Source organism: Stegastes partitus, unplaced genomic scaffold (genome assembly GCF_000690725.1).
Source record: "Stegastes partitus isolate 25-593 unplaced genomic scaffold, Stegastes_partitus-1.0.2 Scaffold737, whole genome shotgun sequence".
Lineage (NCBI taxonomy): Eukaryota > Metazoa > Chordata > Actinopteri > Pomacentridae > Stegastes > Stegastes partitus.
Genome location: NW_007578468.1, coordinates 247,077 through 273,964, shown reverse-complemented (window position 1 = coordinate 273,964; position 26,888 = coordinate 247,077). Strand labels below are relative to the sequence as shown.

At 42.6% G+C, this 26,888-nt stretch overlaps 1 protein-coding gene across 2 annotated transcripts in view; it reads left to right on the top strand.

The window, feature by feature from the left end:
* Positions 1-24,684, top strand: part of popdc1 (popeye domain cAMP effector 1) — a 28,642-nt gene extending 3,958 nt beyond the window's left edge. The window contains exons 4-9 of one of the 2 annotated variants that reach the window (XM_008291342.1): positions 3,528-3,715; positions 4,076-4,184; positions 4,369-4,536; positions 4,682-4,823; positions 10,245-10,286; positions 23,978-24,065. In XM_008291342.1, coding sequence (XP_008289564.1) covers positions 3,528-3,715; positions 4,076-4,184; positions 4,369-4,536; positions 4,682-4,823; positions 10,245-10,267 — 630 coding nt within the window. In that variant the 3' untranslated portion in view covers positions 10,268-10,286; positions 23,978-24,065. Of the gene's footprint in view, positions 1-3,527; positions 3,716-4,075; positions 4,185-4,368; positions 4,537-4,681; positions 4,824-10,244; positions 10,287-23,977 lie in introns of both variants that reach the window. The other variant, XM_008291341.1, reaches the window with a different exon arrangement.
* Positions 24,685-26,888: the final 2,204 nt, after the last annotated feature.

Genomic DNA, 26,888 nt, shown 5'->3' with positions numbered 1-26,888 from the left:
TTACACATAATTTAATTTATGGACATAAATGTTTGGATTTCTTTGTATGTGAGCATTACTTGGGTAGATGCCGACATCTGGTGAAAATTTCATGTCAATAGCTCGATTAGAAATATGTTTTTTGAGAGAAATGTTGACGTGTTCAATACTTATTTTCCCCGCTGTATATAGTGGGACTCCATCAAGCCGATAGAATCACACCAGAGGCCTCATTTATCATCAGTGCTTACGCACAGATGCGTGCGTAGTGAGTGTGTACGAACATTCCCACACAAAGTATGGAATTTATTAATTTGTACTTATACTTAGGAATGTGTGTAAATATATGCATAACTCTGACCATGCTTACACACATAATCTAGCGGTAGAACAGTGTAACTGCAAATAGAAAGCATTAAGGGATTTTGACCACCGGCACATTCCAGCTTGAGGCTGAAGATATATGCAGCTTTCCCAGCAATCACTGAGCAGGATCATGCTCCAGTGGCGGTTGGTTAATATGGGGCGCAGGGGTGCCACCTGACTACTAATGACCAGATAAAAAGTAGTTCTCAAACACAATATTCAATTTGAATTAATTATAACAAAATAATACTAAAATGAATAATAACCTTCATATTCGTTTGCCATATTAAAAAAAATATATATATTTTTAACAGATTTGAAATTAGTCTTTGCTGCGTGTTTACTAATTTTACACTTCCTGGATGCGGGGCGCCAGCTACATGAGTGTGTATGTAGCTTGAAAAACTTTGCGTGATCATGTGACCTTGGCCCGAGCTGCAGACTTTCTCACAGGGTGCAGCATGGTGCATCCCAGATCCGTCCACTTTTGCTGTAAGCCAGTTAATTTTGTCTTTATTTGCTTTGTCTTCTGTGGTTGGATATCGAAACTATCCTTTGATGTTCTTGAGAGTGTGTGAATTGATGAGCATGATGATCATTAAACTGTATTAGCGCTGCTGTAACCGGCATAGGAAGCTGCTGTGTTCATCACAGTGGTGGAAAGCAGAACTTTTATAACTTCGGTGTACTGCAGTATTTAAAAATGCGATCTTCTTGTGAAAATGGAGCGCACCTGCATTCGCTGTTTTTCCTCTCATAGAAAAGACCACATGTAGAATACATCTAACTCGGTTTCATCTTGGACAAATCTGACATGAGAACACTCTAGTTTATTATTTTTAAAGCCATTTTTGGTAGCACATCTGTCTGGGCACACCATAGCCACCAAGTAGCATCTACCACAGCTTGCTATGCAGGGCGTTTATGGAACATCAGTAAATCGTTGTGTCTATCAATAAGAAAATGTTTAGCAAGTCATATGTTACGCCTTTGACCAGGTGGGAGGTGCGGCAAAATGAGAAAGTGGGTCGTACCGGTGCTACCAGGAAAAAAAAAGTTAGTCAGGAGCCCTGAATAGTGTTTTTTTTCCATTATTTATGTTGTATGTTTTGAGTTTGTACAGATCCTGTAAATACTGATGAAAGACTGATGAGTAGTTTTGAAATTTACTTCTGATAAGCCTTAAGCGCTATGTGTTGACGTATGTTGTAAACGGCCCTGTACAAATAAAATTGAATTTAACTGAATAATGTTAAATTAGATTATGATTAGAATATCCTCCAAAGGTAGAACATTTGCATTCCTGTAAATAGTTGTGCCTGTTTTTACTCATGTTATAATTTCTGATTTAAAATAAAAAGTCATTTGCAGACTGTGCCCTCCCACCAAACATTTTCACCAGCCGCCACTGATGCCGGCAGTGTTGGATGCCATAATTCCCCTGGCCCCAGCCTACATATAGTTTCCTTATAGGCATCACCAATGAACCGAAATCAAACGGGGACTTCATGCCATTGCTGGATTCCCAAACATAATTCAAAGCTGCATCACTAAACAAATGTAATTACGTTTAAAAAAAAAAAAAAAGATTTCATTCAATCAACGTACAAACAATTTGCGATGCGTATTTGCTATCAGACATTGTTGCCCGGTGGCCTGGAGGAACACATGATTTATTTATTGTGCGGAATAGCTCTGTGGGTGCATCTCCAAGCAGGAGCTGTTGAAAATGGCTGGCTTAGTGGTGAGTGCTACAAAGTGTGGAAACATTTTGCTGGGTTTAGTATGGCTATTAAAACATCTCTGTTAGGAAGTGCTCCTAATATGTAGGAAGTGGACCCAGAATGCCACGAGGGAGACAGGTAATGATAACAAAAAGGTTCATTGCGGGAGGGGGGGAGGGAGGAGTGCTGGTGCACATTGGTCTTCGTGGAGGAGGTGAGGGGGTATCCAGGAACTCCCGTGATGTGGTCCAGTGCAGGGGGGATCCATGCTCCAGGGGAAAGGTGCTCGAGGCGTGAGAAACCAGTGAGGGAGAACCGGAGAGCTGCTGCTGGTGGCTGACTTGTGATGGCTGGAGAGGACATCAAGCTGAGGAGGCTCTAAGGAATGCAAAGGAAACGAGAAGAAAGGTTAACAACTAGGAACAAATAGCACGAGAACTTGAGAACTAGTTGTGGCCGATCTACCGCTCTAAGCAGAGTGAATCGTCTGGCGCTGCATCACGGGGAGAAACCAGCTTAAAAGCAGCGCTGATTGCAATGAGGGACAGGTGCGGTCGATAGCGAGTGAGTTCTCCTCGGCCACGGCCCCGCCCAGCCTGAAAATACAACGCACAGCACATCACAGCAAAAATACACAGGAAATAATTTTCCCAAAACCACTAGAACCCCAACAATCTCATCTGTAGGTGATCAGGGTTATCCACTGGGTGAACGTTGGGCATTAATTTGTCCTCCTCCAGTTAGTCATGTCTCTTTTATAGGCTGTGATGCGTTTTTTTTGGCCCTGAGCTTTATATCAAACCACATTTTTTTTTAAAAAAGAAAAAATTCTGCTAGTGATCTCTCCACTGACCCAACAGAAATAACTGCAGTGGTTATCTTGTCCCATGCAGTGTTTTTTTTTCTTTCGTTGCTTATCCCAACATTTCACGCACCAAACAATAGTTTGTGGTCATCTTCAAACTCGCTGACAAGGACCTCGATCTCAGTTTCAGACAAGTTCTTCTTTCTCGCCCTTTTTTCCATGATGATGACGACAGGTGAGAAAAAAATAAATCTTCACTTGCTTTATAAAGACGCGTGTTTTTGCTGTATATGGTTAATTTGAAGCGTTTATGAAGTAAATGATCCTGAAAGTGCACGAGCATGGTGGTTAAGAACAAGTAGGATTTATCAACACTGATGACTTACTGATGTAGGTACGACCCACGTGTTTTTTTTTGTACTTACGCACACTCTAAATTTCATTCGTAAGACAGAATTTAGAACGCACTGATGATAAATGAGGCCCCAGGATTTTATGTAATGGGGCAGGAAACCTGTCCTCAGTTATTGCTCGTTCACCAATCCACAAACTCTATAGTGTATGCTTTCACATAGTCCACAGCAACACTACTACAATTAGCTTTGGCTTCTTGGATTTTCATTAAAACCATGAATGTGGCTGTGCTCTGTCAGATTAAGATCGACAGAGAGCTGCGGTCAGTCTACAAGCGGATGTTTGAGCCTCTCCATGTGCAGGAGGCTTTGTTTCAGAGGCTCACAGGACAGTTCTGCACCATCCAGACACTGAAGAAAGGCCAGGCATACGCTGCCGAGGACAAGACCTCAGTGGATGAGCGCCTTAGCATTCTCCTGAAAGGAAAGTATGTTTTTGTTTGACTTTGGGTGCAACTGCTGTTCCATGTCATCCAGCCTCTATATGATGGATTAGTCTTATTCTCTGCAACACAAGCTTATTGTGAATCATCCTGACAGTTACTTTGGGACATAATAAGAGGGAATTTAAAAATAATTTTCGAACTGAATTAGTGATGTTTTGAAAAATTCTGAGATTAATTTGCTGATTTAAACATCTGCTGGTCATTAGAGGAACTGCTACTTCGTACTTTAAAATAAACACAAGTTACTGCCATGTTTTTAGAAAAGGATTTAAAATTACCTGAAAAGTGATTGCTTTTTGTTTTTAAGAATGAGAATTTTGACTTTAAATTTCTGTGAGACAGGATGAAGGTATCCTACCGAGGCCATTTCCTGCACAACATCTATACCAACTCATTTATTGACTCTCCAGAGTTCAGGTCCACTGAGATGCACAAAGGAGAAAAGTTTCAGGTAAAAATCTGATGGAAAAAAGAAAGAGCTATCTGAGATGACATGCTGTGAATTGTGGTATATAAATAAAAATGAACTGAATAAAAAAGAACAAACTGTTTTAGTTTAACTCCATAGATAGATAAATAGATAGATATATAGATAGATACATAGATAAACAAATTCTATCGTGACTGACTGACAGGTGACTATCATGGCGGAGGAGAACTGCAAGTTCCTGTGTTGGTCTCGAGAGAGACTCACCTATTTCCTGGAGTCAGATGCTTTTCTAAACGAAGTGTTCAGATATCTCATCGGCAAAGACATCACCAATAAACTGTACTCATTGAATGATCCCACGCTCAGTGACAAGGTGGGTCCAACCTTGGTTATTTTATCATTTTTTGGTTGTGCAACCACTGCAAGTATTATCACATTAAGATCATACTCAGCCATAACAGTGTTTACTTGCTGTCCTGATGACATTGATGAGGTTGATGGGGACGGATCTATCCTAGGCAGTGAAGAAGATGGATCGTCAGCCCAGCCTGTGCTCCCAGCTGTCTATGATGCAGATGAGAAACAGCATGGCGAGCACCAGCGACACTGATGATGTGCTTAACCAGATCCTACGCGGAGGATCGCCTGGGTCATCACTACGTAAGTCATGTACCTTGCAATAAAATGTTTCGCCGTGTTTCCAGGTCACTGTAATGTTGAGTACCTTACAGCAGGAGACCAGGGATTTGACAATGTTGTAATGTGCCCTCATAATAAATTTTTACTGGACCTGTGGTGCAGTGACTGTGGAGTAAGGTTCATGAAAATCATTCTTGTTCTACTTTGCCCTTTCCTTAGTTCTTCAAAGCTTTGAGGTGTGTTTAGGCTAGCCCTGCTGCAGCATAAATCCTTCTCCACAAGAGAGATACACCAAAGGGTGTAGCATGTCCCTGAAGAGTGTTATTTCTCATTGATCAGTCAGTTTGTTTCTACTACGAAGTAAGAGACATGGGGCTGTAAAGAAAATTCTTCTTACTTTATCAACAAATGACAAATTATTGCTTATTGAGTAGTGATAATGTGAAGATGATGAAGAAATTCTCAGTAGATACCGTCTTGTTGATTTATAAAAATGTATTAGAACAAGTACAATATCTCAGATGCCTGGGACAGGATTCGAATCCAAAATGAATCCCCCTCCAGACCAACATTAATCACTAGCTTATATAGGGGAGTTGTTTACTTAAAACAATGGACATATGGTTCATGTCCCAATGGGAGTCACATCCTCTAGATAATGTGACGACCCTCCAGATGCAACTTTTAACCTGATTACTCCAATCATAAATCTGCAAGGCCCATAAGTCCAAAACCCAGATGCAACCTTTGAGCTGGGGACTCTAATCATAAACCCATGTGGAATATCAGATACCACATATTTCCCCCCTTAGAGACTACGCAGAGTCTCTAAGGGGTGTTGCTGGTGTGGATGGGGGTGCAGTCTGAGGTGTAGAGGGTGAAAAGCAGTGGGCTGAGCATGCAGCCTTCAGGGGAACCGGTGCTGAGTGTGAGGGGTGCAGAGGTGTGGGGGCCAATTCTGACGCGCTGTGGACGTTCTGATAAAAAGTCCTTAATCCAGAGACAGGTAGAATGAGGTAGACCGAGGTTCAGCAGTTTCCTCACGAGACCGTGGGGAAGGATCGTATTAAAGGCTGAACTATAGTCTACAAAGGGAAGGCGGACGTAGTTCCCTGGTTTCTCCAGGTGGGTCAGCGCTGTGTGTAGCGCTGTGTGTAGCGCTGTGTTCACGGCGTCCTCTGTTGACCTATTTACCTTGTAGGCAAACTGGTATGGGCCCAAGCTGGGGGTTATGAAGGTCATGATGTGACTCCTAACCAGTTTTTTGAAGCACTTCATCACCACTGGTGAGAGTGCCACTGGCCGGTAGTCGTTGAGGCTGGTTGTGGGGGATTTCTTGGGTAGGGGGATGACAGTGGAGGTCTTCAGGCAGGATGGGACTGCAGACTTTGTCAGTGACAGGTTGAAAATCTTAGTGAAGATCCCAGCGAGCTGATCGGCAGTCTTTCAATACCCGTCCTGAGACGCCATCAGGACCCGTCGCTTTCCGTGGGTTGATCCTCCTCAGCATGTGCCTCACATCATGCACCCCCACTGTGAGGGTGGGGCTGCTCCCGGCCGCTGGTGGCACTGTGGCTGCTCATGGTAGTTCAGTCTCGAAGCGGGCGAAGAAGAGGTTAAGTTCTTCTGCCAGCTCAGCATCGCCCTCAGCAGCTCTGATGCCGAGTTTGTAGTTGGTGAAGTGCTGGACCACCATCCATGCCTGCCTGGTGTTGTTGCTGTCCAGGTGGTCGTCGATCTTTCTCCTGAGGTCCTCCTTGGCTTTCCTGATGCCTCTCTTCAGGTTGGCGCGGGCTGTGCTGTAGAGAGCCCTGTCTCCAGTTCTGAAGGCTGAGTTTCTCTCCTTTAGCAGCTGCTTCACCTCTCTGGTCATCCAGGGTTTCTGGTTGGGGTGGACCCGGATGCGTTTCTCCATGGTCACCGTGTCCGCACAGTTCTTAATGTAGCACAGAACAGTGTCTGTGAACACATCCAGGTCCTCATCCTCAAAGATGTCCCAGTCAGTGCTGTTGAAACAGTCCTGCAGCTGTAGAGAAGCACCTTCTGGCCACGTCCTGATGGTCTTAATGGTGGTGGGGGTGGAATTACAGAGGGGGGTGTATGCAGGGATGAGTTGTTGGAAGATGTGGTCAGACTTGCCTAAGTGTGGTGCAGGTCTGGCCCTGTAGCCCAGCTTGATGTTTGTATAAACCTTGTCCAGTGTATTGGCTCCTCTTGTCGCACACTTGACATGCTGGTGGAGTTTAGGGAGCACTGATTTTAAGTCCACATGATTAAAATCACCAGCGATGATGTGCACCGCATCTGGATGTTGATTTTGCTGCAGGCTGATGTTGTAATGTAGCAGTCCGAGAGCCGAGCTAGCATTATCATCCGGTGGTATGTAGACAACAGTTAGCATGACCCCAGTAAACTCCCGCGGAAGGTAGAACGGTCGGCATTTCACAGTCAAATATTCCAAATCAGGGGAACAATAGCTGGCTGCCGTCTCTGTGTTGTTACACCAGTTGTTGCTGATGTAAATACACAACCCTCCTCCTTTGTTCTTACTGGAGTCACTGGTCCTGTCAAAGCGCCGTGTTGTGAAGCATGCTAGCTCGATAGCTGAGTCCGGGATGGATGAATGTAGCCATGTTTTGGTGATGAGTAGGACACAACAGTCTCTGGTGAAGCTGTCCGAAGCCGCCCGGAGCCTCAGCTCATCCATTTTGTTGGTGAGGGATCTTACATTAGCGAGGGAGAGGCTGGGAAGTGGTGGTTTGTGTGGCCGCTTCCGTAGTCTGGCTAGCCCGCTGGCCCTGCATCTCCTCTTTTGCCTACACTCCCTGCGCCGCCTCCACTTCCTCCTCGTCGAGAACGTGATCCACGAAGAGCCCTTGTTATGTTGTATGAACGAGAGGACTCCGCTGTAATACTCATCTCGCACGAAACTCCAATTTTTAACAGATCCTGTTGGCTGTAGGTGACGTTAGCTCGACAGAAGGCAGTTGAAACAAGCATGACGTACATAACAAATACAAAAACAAAGCACTGAAAGTGAGAGCACAGAGCCGCTGCGTCTACGCGCGCCGCCATCTTGCTGCTGTAATGACAAAATAAACATATTTTCTCATTTTTTTCTCATGCGTAAACTAAAGCTACATTGCTTTTATTTTGAAATAGTTTTTCAATTCACGTGCATAATGACGCAATACGTTAATACGCATGCATGATTGAATCTACACCAGCAGATCACAAAGCAATTTTAGCCATCAAAATGTTTGGTCATGCTAAAAAAAGAAAGGTAGATGCGGAATGCAGGGTTTTCAACAAAACATGGACCGCTAAGTATTTATTTACTGACGTTGGTGGTAAAGCAGTGTGTTTAGTTTGCAGAGAGCAGATCGCCGTGTTTAAGGATTACAATTTGAGTTGGCATTTTGAGACAAAACACGCAGAAAAATACAAAAACTTTCTGAAAGGGCGCGGACATCAGAAGCTTTGCTAGCGAAGCTGCAACAGCAGCAAAGCTTTTTTTTTACCAAGCTTCAAACATCCAGGGATGCAGGAACCAAGACCAGCTTTGTGATAGCACACAAAATCGCTAAAAACAGTAAACCCTTCTCAGAGGGGGAGATTGTGAAAGAGTGCTTGGTGGACTCTGCAGTGCTAATATGCCCTGAAAAAAAAGGCGCATTTGAGCAAGTCCCACTGTCCAGGCGAACCGTGACGAGAAGGATCGAGGACATTGCGGGGAATCTGGAGCTTCAGCTGCAACGTGAGGTGGGAACTTCGACTATTTCTCTTTGGCTTTGGACAACAGCTGTGATGTCCATGACACCACCCAGTTACTTGTATTTGTCCGTGGGATAATGGACTTCAAGATTATGGAGGAGCTGGCAGCAATGCGGCCAATGAAAGGGACGACTACAGGGAGTGATGCATGAATGGAGACGCTGGGACGGAAATGGGACAGACTGGCAGGAGTCCCAACAGACGGTTGTCCAAATCTGACAGGGAAAAATGTCAGACTTCTGAAACGTATGCAAGATAAAGTGACTGAAATTGATGCAGATCAGAAATTAGTAATTTTGCATTGTATTATACATCAGCATGTGTTGTGCAAGTCAGTGCACAACACACTGCAAGGGGGTTGCATATAAACATGGGGAGTAGCAAAGAAATATCTGCAAACACAAAACTGACTAATGTAACGACCACATATACAAAGAATAAGCTGAGATATGACAGATGTAGCAACTGTTCCCATGCTTGCCACAGCTGCAGAAGCCAGTAAAGCAAGGTGAACAGGAATTGAAATGGGCTCTTGGCTTCAAAGAGAAAGAGCGTTCAGGGGACAACTACCTTTATAGAATGCAGCCCATAATGATTGGCTGATGGCTGCAGCATAATTAAAATGTGAAAATACAAACTCACTTACACCTGACAGGAATACAACTTACTCTGTAACAAAGTCTTCCTTACATAGTGTTCCTTATTTAGTAAATTTTGTATTTATAATGACGCTGCTTTTTTCTTTATCTCTCAGTGAAATATGCTGATTGTATTGATCTTGCTTTGGTGTGCTCACTTTGGTCTCCCTGATACTGCTTGGATACAACTAACCCAGTGTCCACAAAGTGTTTTAGAGTGCCATGCACTACCACTTTAGAAACCTTCAGTCTAACCATGACTGAGGAAGACTCTGTTTGATTAGAAAAACAATGTGACTTTTAACACTTTCAGTTCTGATGCCATGTTTCCCACATTCAGAATGTTAATTTAGTCAGCAAAATTCAGTTTGGAATTTGAGGTACAGCCATATTTATAACAGGTGACCAACAACTGCAGGTAGATTTAGTTCACCAAACCTCCGATTAGTTGATCAAATCCACCTCAAGGAAATCTGTTTTTACAAATGCGTTCATTTTGTCAGTGCCAATAATCTGCCTCAGTTTGATTACTGACCTAGAACTGCTTGTGTTTTTAAATATTTCACCTCAGGCTTTTTGGATATATCAACATTTACATCCAATTTGGCAGATTTTTGATGGGGTCTCAGACTTTGAGGCTATATTACATCAAAACAAGCATGTAAGCAGTCTAAAAACTAAAGCCTTTGCTGTCTAAGTTGTACATGATTGATACATGCATTTTATGTATTTATTTATGTTTGAAAGATTTTTTTCAGAATTGGTATTTCTTGCATTTACTGAGCTTCACAGTTCTTTAAATGTTGAGACAACTGCTTCATCATTGTACTTGTTAGTATGCTATATTATTTATAAAGACTTAAATAAACCACTCAGTGTCAGCAACACAAATGAATTAAGTCACCAGTAAATACAACCTATGAATTTACATCAGTTTTGACAGGGTTAGCCACAGTGTTTGCTCTCCACATAGATCGAGGAGAAGCAGCTTTGTCCTTATCTAATGGTTTTCCTCCTGTCCTGCCTCCAGCTGTGACTACTCCCTCAGATTGAGCCATTACCTGACAATACTGTAAGACCAATTCTTTTATTTCACCCTACTCCCACTTCCTCTACCCCAACTCAAACTGACTATCCTGATCATATACTACTCACAATAAGTTAGGGATATTGTTATTTACATGAGTGCTTTTCCTATTTGGTCTGAATTTTAATGAAATAAGTAAAGGTTCCCTTTCATATTACTAATAATGAATGAGAAGAAACACCATTTTCATTAGTTTAATATTTATTACCCCCACAATTTAAACAATAACAAGGATAGCCCCAAATAACAAAAATTGGCAATGTCAGCAGGTGTTTCCACCATTTGCCACAATGACAGCTTGACAACGACGTCTCATGCTCCTCACTAGCCTCATGATGTTGTTCTGAGGCAATGCCTTCCACTCTTCCACAAGTGCTACACGCAGTTCTGCCAGGTCACGTGGCGGTGAATTACGGTGATCCAGTCTCTACTTCAGCTGGTTCCAGATGTGCTCTATGGGGTTCAGGTCAAGGGACATTGCTGGCCATACCATATGAGGCACTCCGACTTCCTGAAGTCGAGTTGTGACATCCATGAACAGAAAGTTGGGGGTGTGCTGGCGGAATTGGGGGATGATGAGGGGTTCTATGATGTCTCTGAGGTAGGAACGTGCAGTGACTGAGCCATCTACAAAAACCATATCTGTTTTGCGCTGGCTGGTGATGCCTGCCCAGACTGTTGCACCTCCTCCAGCAAAGCGAACCCTGGGGACCATGTTAACCTCGGCATATCGCTCACCTCGCCTTCTCCAGCAACGCTGAAGACCATCATTTCTGTGCAAGGTGACTCGACACTCATCAGTGAACAGGACGGTAGACCACTGCTGCATTGTCCAGGTCACATGGTCTTGCGCCCACTCCAAACGTTCACGGCGGTGTCTTGGTGTCAGTGGAGTCACCTGCAACAGTCGTCTGGCATTCAAGCCAAAGCGGTGGAGTCGGTTGGGAATGGTTTGTCTGGAAACCCTAGTACCCCTCACATCTTGTAAACGGGCCTGCAGCTCTGTGGCACTTGCATAGCGATGTCTGAGTGCATAGGTCCTGAGGTACTGGTCATCGTTGCGGTCAGTCACTCTTGGGGCCCCACTCCTGGGTCTGTCACGAACTGCACCAGTAGTTCTGTGTCTTGATGCAAGTCTGCTGATGACACTTTGAGACACACCAAGTTCACGAGCAACATCCGACTGCCTGCCACCAACTTGAAGGCGTGCTATGGCCAGGTGGCGCTGCTCGTCCGTTAAGTGACGTCGTGTGTTCATGGCTTTTTGAACGATGAACTTGAGATGGCTTACTGACAATACAAGCTTTTTATACCCAGAATGTTGAAACTGGTGCCACATTGAAAAGGGTTGTCTTTTAGTTTTTTGGTATTGGCCCCAATATGTAAGGCACACTGTACACAGTGAGACCATTACATGGAAAACCCAAAATGAGGTGTGTCTATCACTCCAATACAATAGCCTCCCTGTCCCAGAAATCTCTGAAGTGAAACAAAGACTGTATGTATGAAATCCACTGAGTCTCTCACAATATCCCTAACTTATTGTGAGTAGTGTATTTTCAATTTCATGTTTTCAAACCAGCCGTGGAAAATTTAACTTTCTAAACTCTATATTCTGTCTGTTCTAACAGGGTGTTCCCCTAACCTGCTTGGTCCTGGTTACATCTGATGTAATTGTTTCGTTTAAAAGAGTGACACTGATCCAGTGGTTAGCTGCTTTATTGGGCAAACATTGGCCATTTAAAGAGTAGCGTAACACCTGACTGAACTGAGGTTTTTCTCTATCCTCTCTGCCTGAAAACATCACTTTAAAAAAAATCTGCACGTCAATCATCTACACATCACTTTTGTAAGGAGTTAAATCACAAGACAAGTCTTTTTTGTGAATATCTAAGTCCATGCTAGTTCCTAAAGATAGTTGCACAAAACAAAAATCCTAATTACTATTTTGCTTACAGTATAATGCTGACATCAGACCTCATAATGTCTTATCTTTTTTGAGATTACCACTGTGTCAGATAATTTGATTACAACTATTTACAGTCGTGGATGAAAGTTTACTTACATTGTGCATTTCTATACATATGTAACAAGTTTTCATTTCTTGGCGCCATGTTGAGCGGCAGACGGTTGCAATAGTTAACTGTGTTCTTATGTTTTTTTTAAAAAATCCTTTGTACTTGTTTTGTCTCCAAGCTTTTGTCAACTTGTCACAATGACTGCTTTTTCACTTTAAAGTTTTCTACACAGGTTGTTGTGGTTCTCTTGGTTGTATTTACCATCTGTGTATTGGAGAGCCACGCAGAGAGGGGTAGAACTGTTGCTTACACCCATGGACAGCTAATGGCGATACGACCACTGTTATTGCCTAGCGCAAGGCCTGAAATCTTGGAGGAGCTGCAGAGGATATGTCGGGTTTACAGGGCTGGAACTAAGCGGAGAGCAAAGAAGAGGAAATATAAGCCCTCTGTTCCAGCAATGATTACGGGAAATGTAAGGTCTCTTGGGAATAAGATGGATGAGCTCTGCGGACTTGTAAAGATCCAGAGGAAATACCACGGGTGAAGTGTTTTTTGGTGTCACAGAAACATGGCTGCGCTGATTTATCTCTGACCACAGCCTTACTGTACCAGGCTTCAGGGCTGTTTGGGCATACAGAGACATTAAGAAGTTGTAAGAAGAAGGGGGGTGGAATTGGACTGTTTGTGAATGAGAGGTGGTGTAATCCAGTGTTCATGTGACGGAACGTTTCTAAGACCTGGACATTGAACCATTAGCTGTGTGGATGTGCCCGTTCTATCTCTTATGGTAATTCATCTCTGCCATTGTTGGTGCCTGTGAGGTGATGTGGATGTGGCCTGTGACACTATCCACTCCACTGGTGTAAAAGTTAAGGATCGGCATCCAAATACCTTTATGCTCATAACATCCACACAACAAGCCCTGGATTGCCAGTGAAATGAAGGTACTTCTAAACAGCAAGAAGAGAGCCTTGAGGGCCGTGGACAAAAAGAAGTGGAAGAGGGTTCAGTGCAAACTTAAGGTGAAGCTGAGGGAGTGCAGAGATTCCTACAGGACAAACTGGAGGCTGTGCTCCAGCAGAACACGTCAAAGGAGGTGTGGACTGGTATGAATGAAATTACTGGTTTCAAGTTGAGGGACATATTACCAGGAGGCAGCTTGGTCAGGGCATATTAGCTGAACTATTTCTTCAACAGGTTTAGTTTACAGCCTCCTGTAGTCTCCCCCTCCTCACACACAGGGTCCCTTTACCCCAACTGCAAACAGTGCTTACCCCCTCTCCCCTGTAATCCCCCTTGGTGAGCTACACAGACCCTAACCCCCCTTCACAGACAATTACACTCTTTTGCCTTGCTGTGACTACTGACCAGGTGAGGAGACCACTGGAGAGATTCCACTTTGGCAGAGCTCCGGGCACTGAAGGCATCAGCCCCAGGATTCCCAGGACCTGTGCCAGCCAGCTGTCTCCTATCCTGTGTCATCTCTTCAACCTGAGCCTGGACCAGGAGATAGTCCCAATGCTGTGGAAGACCTCCTGCCTGGTCCTGGTTCCCAAGATGTTGTCTCCATCGGGCCTCAATGACGACCAACCAGTTGCCCTCACTTCTCTTGTGACAAAGTTGCTGGAGAGGCTGGTCTTGGCCCGCCTTAGACTGCAGATGAAACCATCACTGGACCCTATGCAGTTTGCTTACCAGCCTCATTTCGGTGTGGATGATGCCCTCATCAACCTGTTACAGAGCACTCTCTAACACACGTGTAAAACTCAGTGTGGCCCGCCAAGTCATTTTATGTGGCCCACGAGAGCTTAAAAGGTGTATGATTGTCTGAAATTAGTCTATGCTGCCTTAAAGTGTGCATTGACCATAAATTACATTTCCCAGAATGCATGTCAATTGTTACCCGCGAAGTGATGTCTTCCCGTCACTAGAGCGCAGTGTTTCTACATCAGCAATTCAGGACGGCAATTTTTCCAACATATTGATTTCCGAATGACCTTCAACCAATCTAAAAATGTTCAAGAAGAGAAAAATTGATGCGGATGGAAGGCAGTGTCAAGAAAGATGGTAAGGTGAATACATGTTTGTTCTTCAAGGAGAAAACCCGACATGTCTTGTATTGTCAAAGAGTACAATCTACGTCGGCATTTTGACATTAACACGGAGCTAAATACGCCAAAATTAGCCTTGAAGAAAAGCGACAAATTGCTGAAGAATTAAAAGGCAAACTAAAGTCACAGCAGAATATGTTCAGGAAAGCTACAGCCAATGAAGATGCAGCAGTGAGAGCTAGCTATATAGTAGCTGAGGACATCGCTCGTGCTACAAAGGCCTTTTCAGAGGGAGAATTTGTGAAGCAGTGAATGCTGAAGGTGTGTGAGCAGGTGTGTCCCGATCAGATACAAGCTTTTCGAAATGTCAGTTTGTCAAGAAACACCATCGCAGACTGAGTGAAGGAACTGGCAGGAAGTCTGGCGACACAGCTAAACGAAGAGAGTCGCAGTTATCTGGCTTTTTCATTGCTGTGGATGAAAGCTCAGACAACATGGATACAGCACAGCTATCCATTTTTATTCGAGGTGTGGAGTCGGACCTCTCTATCACCGAGGAGCTCTTGGATGTAGTTGCCATGCATGGGACCACAATGGGAAAGGACATTTTTCATGCGGTGGAGAAGTCCATAAGCAAAAAAGAATTATCGTGGGAAAATTTGGTTGGGCTAACTACCAATGGCGCACCGGCAATATGTGGAAGAAAATCAAGCTTGGTTGGGCTCATGAGGGATAAAATGCAAAAAAAACAACTGTCACACGCCTCTACCATTGCATTATCCACCAAGAAGCTCTGTGTAGAAAGGTTCTGGAGCTGGATAATATAATGGCCACTGTCATTAAAAAAAAGTGAGTTTTATTCGTGCACGCGGCCTGAACCACCGCCAATTTCAGCTGTTCCTCCAGGAGCTCAGCTCGGAGCACGGAGACATGCCCGACCACACAGAGGTAAGATGGCTGAGCCGGAGCAAAGTCCTCAAAAGATTTTTTGAACCTAAGGAAGAAATTGCTGTTTTCATGCAAAGCAAAGGAAAGCCCTTGTCTGAACTGTCAGATCCAAACTGACAGTGTGACTTTGCGTTGTTGTGTGACATAACTGAGCATCTCGCCCAGCTGAATCAGAGGCTGCAGGGACGTAAGCAAGTCATCACACAGATGTCTGACATGATCACGGCTTTCCAGCGTAAACTTGACCTGTGGAAATCCCAAGTGAAACAGGATAATCTTGCACACTTTCCTGTGTGTCAAAGCATCTCAGCCTCAGTTCCCGGTGCTTTTTTTTGGGGTCGGTTGGCTGCGAAACTGAACCAGTTAATGACGGAGTTTGATCGGCGGTTCGCTGACTTTAAAGCTCAGCACTCAGGCTTTGACATTTTTGCCAATCCTTTCACCACCAACATCTGCAGCGTGCCCTACAACCGTCAGATGGAGTAAATAGAGCTTCAAAGCGACAGTGGCCTCAGAGCAAAGTTTCAGGATGCTGCAGTTGAGGACTTTTACCGTCTCCTACCCCCTGGTTTGATGCCACAGCTCCGACTTCATGCTGCCCATAAATAAAGTTAATTGAATTGAATTGAATTGAATTGAATTGAATTGAATTGAACTGAACTGAATTGAATTGAATTGATGTGGTGGTTTGTGGTACAGGAGCTCCACAGGGCGCTGTGCTGTCTCCTTTCCTGTTCACATTGTACACGTCTAACTTGTAATGCAACACTCGGTCATGTCACTTGCAGAAGTTCTTTGATGTCTTTGCTGTGGTTGGGGGTATATGGATGGCCGGGAGGAGTACAGGGCTCTGGTGGTTGATTGTCTTGAGTGGTCTGGTAGGAGTCATCTGCATCTTAACATGGCTAAGACCAGGAGATGGTGATCAACTTTAGGAAGACGAGGACATCTACACAGCCTCTGCACAGCCTGGGAGTGTTAACTGCCATAGTGGAGGACAACAAGTATCTGGGAGTCTACATCGACAACAGACTGAATTGGAGAATCCAACACTGACGCTGTGTAAAAGAAGGGGATGAGCCGACTCATATTTTCTGAGGAAACTGAGTGGCCAGCACCCTGTACTTTGCAGTGGTTTGCTGGGGGAGCAGCATCAGAACCAGAGATAACAACAAACTGATAAGGAAGGCTAGCTCTGTGATTGGCTCCAATCCGAACACCTTTGAATCTGTGGTGGAAAGGAGGACACTGAACAAACTGTTGTCCATTCTGGAAGATCCTGACCACCCACTTCACACCCTACTTGATAAACAGCGGAACAACTTTTCTAGCAGACTGGTTCAGCTCTTGCAAGGTGGCTCGGTGGTTAGCACCGTCGCCTCACAGCTAGAAGTTCCCCAGTTTGCATCCCGGTTAGGATGCCCAGGGATCTTTCTGCATGGAGTTTGCATGTTCTCCCCATGCAGCGTGGGTTCTCTCCAGGTTCTCCGGCTTCCTCCCACAGTCTAAAAACATGTTGAGGTGAATTGGTGATTTTAAATTTTCCATAGGTCTGAATGTGAGTGTGCTTGTTTGTCTGTCTCTAAGTGTCTCTAAGCCCTGGGATAGATTGATGACCTGTCCAGGGTGTCCCCTGCCTTCCCCCTGAGTCGGCTGGGATAGGCTCTAGCCCCCCATGATCCTAGAGAGTATTAAGTGTTGTATAGATAATGGATGGATGGATGGATGGTTCAGCTCTGCTGTCACAAGCACAGCAGGCCTCCAGACTAACTTTTTGACCTAGGAGCATTGTGCTCCTAACCAAAAAAAGTTAGGAGCACCAGTAAAAATCTAGGCGCACCACTATAAAAAGTTGAGAGCACAAGCAAAACTCTTGGCCATACCAAGTAATATTCCTATGAATCAATGTTAACAACCTGAAATAAAATATTTGAATAGAGTATAAAAGAAAAAGGCTACACTGATAGGTGCAAAACAATTGGCAATGTGTGGTATAGAATTTTAGTTGGTTCTTGGAGAAGAAAGACAAATCACACCATTTGTTACAACCAACTGCTTTATTCCACAGACTTCTTGACAGCCATCATGACACATGACACATCTGCATCTCTGCAGATGGTCCTCATCTGGAGGATACTTGCAGTTAGGAAGTGGTTAAGAAACTTAACTGAACTTTAAAAGAAAAGGTTCGGCTGGGGGCTCATCATCCGTGTCCAAGCTTTCATCATCGTTATCGGGTTCCACGTTGCTCTCGTGCTCCACATCTGTGTCGGGCGTGGGCTCTGGTTAATCAGGGGTTTCTTGGCTGTTCAGTGGCTCAGGATGCTCTCGCTCTCTCAAAACAGAAGGTTGAGAGGCCTTTGAAAAACACTCAGCAATAGTTTCATCTTGTCTGACAAAGGCCACAGGTTTGCAGAAATTTCTAGCCAATCATACACATGCTTACTAACCGTGCTTGTTGTTTGTCTTTATCAATTTGCTCCTTGATTTGCTGATTACGGTCAGCTGATCGTTTAGCAAGTTGATTCGTGAATCATGATCAGCTGACTCACAGGCTGCATTATGGCCCGTAGGTTCGCACGCTTCAGTAAGCCAGCAGGCGTGGAGTTTGTTTTTTTTTTTTTTTTTTCCTGCAGCCATTATTTAGGCGCAGGCTTCAGTTTTGCTAATTTTAGTGTTGGCGCACCGTGCAACTGTACTTTCAAATATAGCCGCACCTTCGAAATTCCGGGCGCATGTGCGACCATGCCAGGTGCAGTCACGAGGCTTGCACAGATACAGGAACTCATTCCTGCCCACTGCTAACTCTGTTTAACAACTCACCTCTGGCTGCTGAGAGCTCTATGCACTCTCTGCTTTATAGCACCTGTATGTTGTGCACTAATTGCACATGTTGCACTGATTTTTATCGGACTTTAATTTCCTCATTCTCTGTAATTTTTTTCTATTTAGCATTTGACACTTTACAGTGCATTTTTCACTTGAGTTTTTTTTTTTTCATTTTCAAATCATGGTGTTTTTTTACTTTATGTTCTTTATTATGCATTTTATACTTAAGTATAATTTTCTCATTCCTCATTTATTGTGGTGGTGGTCACTTTACTCTTTCTGCTTGCTACTGCAACAACAGAATTTCTCCCTGGGGATCAATATAGTATTTCTATTCTACTCTGTTTTATTTTATGTTTATAATGGCAATCTTGAGTTTCCAGTGACTCGTGCTACTCTTAATTTTCAATGATGGAATGATTGAAGCCCTGTCATAGACTGGCGACCTGTCCAGGGTGTCCCCTACCTTTGCCCTAAGTTGGCTGGGATAGCCTCCAGCCCCTAGTGAGGATTAAGTGGTGTATAGATGACGGATGGATAGATACTAGATGGATAACACATGCATCTTTGTCACAAAAAGATGCATGTGTTGTCATTTATTAAGGTGTTCTGGTAATATGCTAAAAACTACTGGGTCAAAAATATACATACAGAAATTCTTATGCTTCTGGTAGCCATCAACAAGCTTCTGGTAAGTTTCTAGGTGTATTTTTGACCATTTTTCCTGACAGAATTGGTGTGGGGCAACAAAATTTGCTGGCTTTGTGACAGACTTGTTTCTTCAGCACAGTCCACAGATTCTTGATCAGATTGAAGTCAGCACTTTTGGAAGACCAATCTAAAGCCTTATTTCTAGCCTGACGTGACCATTTCTTTACCACTTTTGATGTGTGTTTTGGTTCATTGTCGTGTTTGAACACCCACCTGCATCTAAGACCCAACCTTCTGGCCGCTGAGTTTAGGTTTTCATGAAGAACGTGGAGGTAATCCTCCGTTTTCATTATTCCATTTACTTTGTGTAAAGCACAAGCTCCACTGGCACTGAAACAGCCTGACAGTGTCATACTAAAACCACTGGGCTTGACAGGTGGTGGTAGTAGGTTTGGCCTCACTTTTTCTCCTCCAAACATCTTGCTGGTTATTGTGGCCAAATAGCTAAATTTGTGTTTCATCAACAGAAATTCCTGCCAGAAAACCTTTTCTTTGTCCATGTGATCAGCAACATACTTTAGTTAGGCAGCCTCCTACCCCATTGTGATGTAAAATACACTTGAGTGTGGACACTGATGCCTGTGTTTCAGCAGCTTCTAATTCATTGCAGACTTGCTTCTTGGTTATTCTTGACTGACACTTGACCATTTGAAAATTTGTCTCTCAGCATCTTGTGCTTTCTTCCTGATTGTGACAGTGACACAACTGTACCATGCACTATATACTTAGAGAGGTCATGCAACTACGAACATTAGATTAACACAATTTTCGATATCCTCAAAACTGATAATTCAAGTTGCTGTATGTTTATTTTTGACCCAGCAGATGTTTTCATATTTTCAGAGGACCTGTAATAAACCTATGAAAGAACAAAAATATATGATGTTTTTGGTGACAAACATGCATGTATTTCAATCATTCCATTATAGAAAATTAAGAGTTGAAGGAGTCACTGGACTGTTGATATACATGGTTTTGTATGTACACTTTTGGATACCACTGTAGGTCATTCCATGTCAAATCATTAGGAGTCTTCTGCTTGACCATTTCTGATTTGCTTGAAACTTAAACTATGGATATTTAAAATGGTATCTGTGAAATTTAAAATTGATATAGTAAGTACGTACATTTTTAAAAATAATTAAAAAATAAAAATAAAATTCCCCTTGATCCATTTTCAGTAGAACTTTGAAGCTGTGTTTGAACAACAATATCTCTGGAATTATTAAATCTAAAAGCCTAAACTTTTTACTGCTATTTCTTTTAATGGCATTGATAAAAGAAAAAAAAAATCTGAAATATTGTACATGTAGGTCAAATAGCCTCTGACTATGGGAGAGTTTGGAAAAAAAATTGAAGCCATCTCAAGATCATTGTGTAAACTGTTTGATAGGTTAAAAATCAATTCAAATGCTTTGTTCCATTGGGAATAAACATGGCCTTCAAGACCAGTGTCACAAGCTGGACTATGTGCACAAAGTTACAGCGGGCATACATGTAAATTTATAGCAACTGCTTAAGAGTTTGCTTTCAAGAATCTCTTCCAATAATTATATGAATTCAAAAGATACGTTCACAGTTCAGTCCATTTCTCCAGAAGTAGGGTACGAAAATTAAACTAATGTCCGTATTTAAAAAAAATTAAAAAATCTTGACTATATTTTGAGAACAATTTTGAAACTCCAGAGATCTGTTATACTTTGATTTGGAAATCTAGCAATATTTTTTTTGTGGTACAACTTGAAATACGTGCTCAGTCACTTATAAATGTTCAAGACACTTTTTATTTATTTATTTTTTATTAATTTACATATGGTCCAGAAAATGTCAGTACTTGACAAAAATCATTTATTTTGGTAAGTGTATGTGTATCCTCAAATTTCACAATTATCTTTTTGAATAGCCATATTTAATGCTATAAAAATTTCAAGCAAATCAGAGCTGGTCGAGCAGAAATTGTTTGGTTAGAATTTCATGATTTCATTTATATATATGGCTTGACTGGGAGACATGGCAAACTGCAAGATGGACACAACCAATCCTAGCCTGCTATCCCTCCCAACTTAGTGATTAGCAAGGTGCTGGTTGGAAGCTCAACTGCAACAACAAGTAAAAATTCTGAAATGCTGAAACGTCTCAATCATGATCTGAGACAATAAGGAGGACTAAAGCTTCTGCAGTTTACAATAGAAGGTATCACCAGTGTGGAAATGTCTGTGATGCGTGATTTTAAACAGAAGCGCAGGTGTTTACTTAAAAAAGATGAGATTTTGTATCTAATTACTGTTCAAGCATGCTGGGCAGTGAATTTGGGCTCTGTTTTCTTCAGTCTATAAAAACAGTGTGAATGTGTGATTAAGGAGCAGTCAGACAGACATGTAACATAGCAAAGAACAAGATATCAGACAAGAATTCCCAACTTCATATATTTAGATAAATAGTTTATTCAGCATTTATTTCAATGGGGCACTTTTCATTCAGTAAAAACCCAAGGCTATGTCAAGTCTGAGAAGATAATCCTGCCAATGTTTCAGTGGCAGCTTCTGCTGATGAGATGACACATTTATGTCAAGCCCTCTGTCTCTACCTCTGCTGAACTGGCAGCTCCCTCTCTCTGGGTGTGATAATGCTGTGTGTGTATGAGTCCTAATTGCAGGAGTGAAGACAACAGCCCAGTAGGTCTTAATGGAGAAGAGTTTGATGATAAGTGAAAGCTGGACCAGGTTCACTAATCATCAAACTCCGCCGTTAAGACCTGGCTTAACCTTCTTTATCTGCCACACCAATGACTCAGTCATCATATTCTGAGTGGTTTTCTGTCTCACCTTCTTCCCTGTCACTCTCAAATTCCTTCTGACTTCACTCCAGCTGTTCTGACTCGACTCAAATCACTCTTGAACACACCACTTTGGATTTCCTGTCTGCCCCTGCTGTCGTCAACACCTCCAACATCCACTCAGTACACCAGCCCTCTCATAACGGATTCTGACTGCTCTTGCAGACCACAGCAGTCCAGCCTGAACCAACTGATCTTTTTCTCTCCATCCGGTTGGAAAACTGCCTATATTTATGGTGAGAGAGAAGTGCCAGGTCTCTGTTCCCAACTTGATACTACATTGATTGAAAATGTAGTACTCAGACATTATGGAGCGTAGGAGAAACAAATTGCAAATCTTAGGCTCTGGGGCTTTTTTTTTTTGACTATTCATTTTTTATTCTGTCTCTTGTGAGTCAACAATGCCCTTCGGTTTTACTAATGCCCCTGTGGTCTTCCTTCCATCCATCCATCCATCCATCCATCCATCCATCCATTATCTATACACCGCTTAATCCTCACTAGGGTCATGGGGGGGCTGGGGTCTATCCCAGCCGACTTAGGGCGAAGGCAGGGGACACCCTGGACAGGTCGCCAGTCCATCGCAGGGCTACACTTAGAGACAGACAACCAAGCACACTCACATTCACACCTACGAACAATTTAGAATCACCAATTAACCTCAACATGTTTTTGGACTGTGTGGAGGAAGCCGGAGAACCCGGAGAGAACCCAAGCTGCACGGGGAGAACATGCTAACTCCACGCAGAAAGATTCCGGTGCCCCCACCGGGACGCGAACCGGCAACCTTCTTGCTGCGAGGCAACAGTGCTACCAACTGTGCCACTCGGCAACCCTTGTGGTCTTCCAAAACCTCATTAATAATGCACTCTGTGAAGCGATAAATGGTTTTGTTTGGTTTATCTAGATGACGTCCTGATCTTCTCCCAGACCTTTGAGGAACATACTTGACATTTTCGTTAGGTCCTGGACCAGCTCCTCAAAAACAAGCTCTACGTCAAGACAGACAAATGTGAATTCTATGTATCCTCGGTTTCCTTCCTGGCCCAGTTTCAGCAACCAGACACAAGTAACGGCCCACCTAACCTTCTTTTTGTTCTGTTTATGGGCTCACTTTACCCATCTGACCTGTGACCCTGGAACCATATGAACTTGAGCCATCCTCCACCAGCAGCTTTGGTGGCTCTCCATGGATAAGGACACTTAGGAGTTCATTGAAGCTTACTCTGTCTGTGCCAAAACAGCCTTCTAACACTCCAGATCTCTTCATCTGCCACCATTGGCCCCACATATCTCTGTACTTTATCTCTTGGCTGCTGCCCTCAAACCGTTACACAGTTGTCCTTACTGTTATTGATTGTTTTTACAAGGCTGCATATTTTGTTGCTTTTTCCAAACTCTCCTCCTTGAAAAGACTGCAGACATCATGGTTTCTCGGGTGATTCATTGCATGGTTTCCCTCTGATATAGTTCAAGACAGGGGTTCTTAGTTAATCGCCCAGTTCTAGAAAGCCTTCTGTTTTGCTCTGGGGACCAAAGTCAGCCTTTTATCTGGATATCATCCTCAGTCCAAACAGCTGGATCGAGCAATCCTATCAAGAGCTGGAGACAGCACTCTGTTGCATTACCTCTGAGAGTCCAACATCCTGGAGCTCTCACCTCTCTGGGTGAAATATGCATACAACACACTCCCTAATGCCTCTTCTGGAATGTCTTCTTTCCCATGTTCTATGGGTTACCATCTCCCTTTGTTCTCCTCCCAGGAGTAGAAAAATTGCAGTTCAAGCCTAACGACATCCTAACTTCTTCTTTTGTCCATATTAGTTAAACCTTTTCCCAACTGAGTGAAAGCATCACATGCATTGGGCAGAAGCGACCAAACATTTGTATCTGTTGTAGCTTGGATACAGACTAAAAACACTGAAAGTGTTGCTCTTCAGAATGCTTTTACTCAAGAAGAGCAGCTCGATTTCTAATGCAGCAACTGTTAGAGATCATGGAAACACATTCACTGAGCTTTTTCCAGTTTCGCAGTTTCTGTTCATCCATCATGCTGTGCTGGGCTCTGGGGGTGTCTGTCTGTGTGTGTGGACACGCATTGGATAATAACCTACAATGTGAATTGTTGCTATGTGAGTGAGGTTTGTGTCCTTAATGAGATATAGCAGCTTCTGTAGATTGGAGAGCTAAGATGACGATATTTCCCAATTACTGAGCCCATATGAGCACTTGCATACTTAAAACACCTAACTGATTCAATTGCAATATTTTTATTTCTAGAGATATCACCTGGCACGAAGTCTTCTCCTAAAATGAAGCCTATAGAAGAAGGCATGGAAGATGACGTTTTTGAGGAATCTGCACCTTCTCACCATGTGCCCAACACTTCAGCGGAGGAGGTGTAGCCGGCAAGGGAAGAATACGCATGTTATGTAAACCTGTTTAGCAACCTGACAGACCATGATCGATGAAGTGACATGGTAATTATTTAGAAATCGTCAAAGATGATTGTGATCATTTATAAACTGTGTCTCCATTAAATAGTTTATCCACCAGAGAGCTTCACAAGTTTTTTTTTTTTTTTTTCTCAAAGTAAAATGTAATTCTATTTCTTGGCAACAGTTCTTTGAAAACAGTCTCAGCAAAATGTTTGTTTTTATGTAAAAGAAAAAAGCAACAACAACAACAACAACAACAACAAAAACAACAGCAACCAAAAAAACAGGATTGGTCACCACATTGTCATAATATTTTGCCATGAATTTTATCATAGAATCTTTGTTGTGACAATTTCTCACGCAGAGATAATTTTTTATTTAACACTGTATTCTTTAGATAATGAAACAAAAACTAGTGCACTTTGTGTGTTTAATAACCATTTGGAGAAAGCTGTCTTATTGAAATACTGTTTGCCGTTTAAACTGTTAAAGCTTTAGGATCAGTTGTTATTTCCCTGTTGTACCACATTAAATGTATGTGATCTGTCAGCTCACTCTGTTTTTTTTTTGTTACCTAAACGGTAGGGAGTACCACTATTTGTAGAAGTGCAGTGCCCCTCTGTGGTCATAACATGCCATCAGTGCTTGGTTCATTACAGTAGAGGCCATTGAACATCAAACCACAGATCGAGTGTGAAGGCATAGCCTCGCTTTGCCAGCCCATTCTATAGAACATGATAGCATTGGGGGGGGGGGGGGGGGGGGTTGATTGTCTGTCTCTAGGTGTAGCCCTGTGATAGACTGGTGACCTGTCCAGGGTGTCCCCTGCCTTCACCCTAAGTCAGCTGGGATAGACTCCAGCCCCCTGCGACCCTAGTGAGGATGAAGCGTTGTATAGATAATGGATGGATGGATTATTATTATTTTAAAAATATGTATACTTTTTTGCACTGACTCCAGAGAGTCTGCCATGAAATACATACCACTGTTAATACATGTTTCAGGTGAATAAAAATAAATAAAAGTCTTTCCATTTATTACTTAAGTAGTCACTATGATTTAACAGATTCACATATCAGTTTCTTGATGTTATGGGCCATTTGGTCTAGATTGATTGGTAAACAATTTTATTTGTCTAAAATCAGATGTAGAAGACCAGTAAGTGTGCAAAAATGGAGGAGGCCTCTGTCCTGTACATGGTAAAAATACAACAAACATAGCCGAACCAGCTGTGGTGTAGTAAACAAAAATAGACAGTTCAGTTGATGGTTTACTGCTCATAAACGAACAGCACGTTGAGACAGCAACAGTTAAAAGACTGATAACCTTAACAATCCGTTATGATTGATCAACAGGAAACTTTGTTACAGCTAACAGTTAATTAATTTAGGATGCTTACAAACCCCATTTTGCATCTCACTTTCACTGTTAACACTCACGAAGTTAAGAAACAGAACCTGAGATTTACAGAACAAATTTATAATATCATGTTAGAAAATGTTTTACCATCAGAGGTTGCACACAGTCTAATGTTATTTACACAGGCTAACTTCAGCTGCAATCACATACAGTGCTGTGAAAATGTACTTGACCCTTCCTGATGTTATTTATTTTTGCACATTTCTCACATTTAAATGTTCCAGATCATCAAACTAATATTTCTGTTTATTTAGTATTAGACAGAGATAACCCACAAAACAAAAACAAAATACAGTTTTTAAATAATGTTTTATTGAAAATCTATATCACCCCTTTGAAAAAGTAACTGTTCCCCTAAACCTAATAATTTGTTAGGCAATCCTTGGCAACAACTGCAGTTAAAAGTTTGCTTGCTTGTGATGAGTCTTTTACATGGAATTTGGAGGAATTTGGTCCCACTTGTTTCTGAATAGTTTTAATTTGGCCACATTACATTGTCTTCAAGCATTAACTGCCCTTTTTTGGTCTTGCCACAGAATCTCAGCTGGGATGAAGTCCGGACTTTGACTCTGTCATTCCAAAACCTTAATGTGGTTCTTTTTGAGCCATTCAGATGTGGACTTGCTCATGTGCTCTTGGTCATTGTCATGCTGCATAACCCATTAATGCTTCAGCTTCAGGTCATGAACTGTGGCGGATATTCTCCAGGATGATTATCTGATAGAGAGCAGAATCCATGGCTCCATCAATTGTGAGAAGTCGTCCAGGTCCTGTAGAAGCAAAGCAGACCCAAACCCTTGCAAAAGGTTTGCAAAAAATAGTTTTAATGTAAAGATTGTCAGAGATTCCAGACTTGATAATTGTAAAATATTTTAATTTGAAAATGTATACATTTTGGCAACACTCTTATTCTCCTGTCATTCTTATAAACTACGTAGTTCTTTACTTGCTGATCATCTGCTTATTGTTAGTCGTTGTTTACCAATGCTCCCAAAACACCTCACAGGCTAACATACAGGCCAGCCTTGGGTGCGTTTACTCAGACAGGTGTGAGACCAAAAATTAGTTGGAAAAGAATGAAATAAGGCATTCCTCTATCGGATTTGCCCAACTTGAAACTAAATAATTGTAAATACATGGACAATTTTAATGAGCATACTTTTCTCGAAGCGAAGTGCATTTTATATGTCATTATGACAGTCGATCGGCTGCTGTTCTTCTTCAAACTATTTTCTTGCTTTGAAAAAATCCAAGATGGCGACCAGGAAGTAGCAAACGCATCACTTTAGAAATCAACGACTGACGTCACGGTGGCGCGACATCATTCTTACACT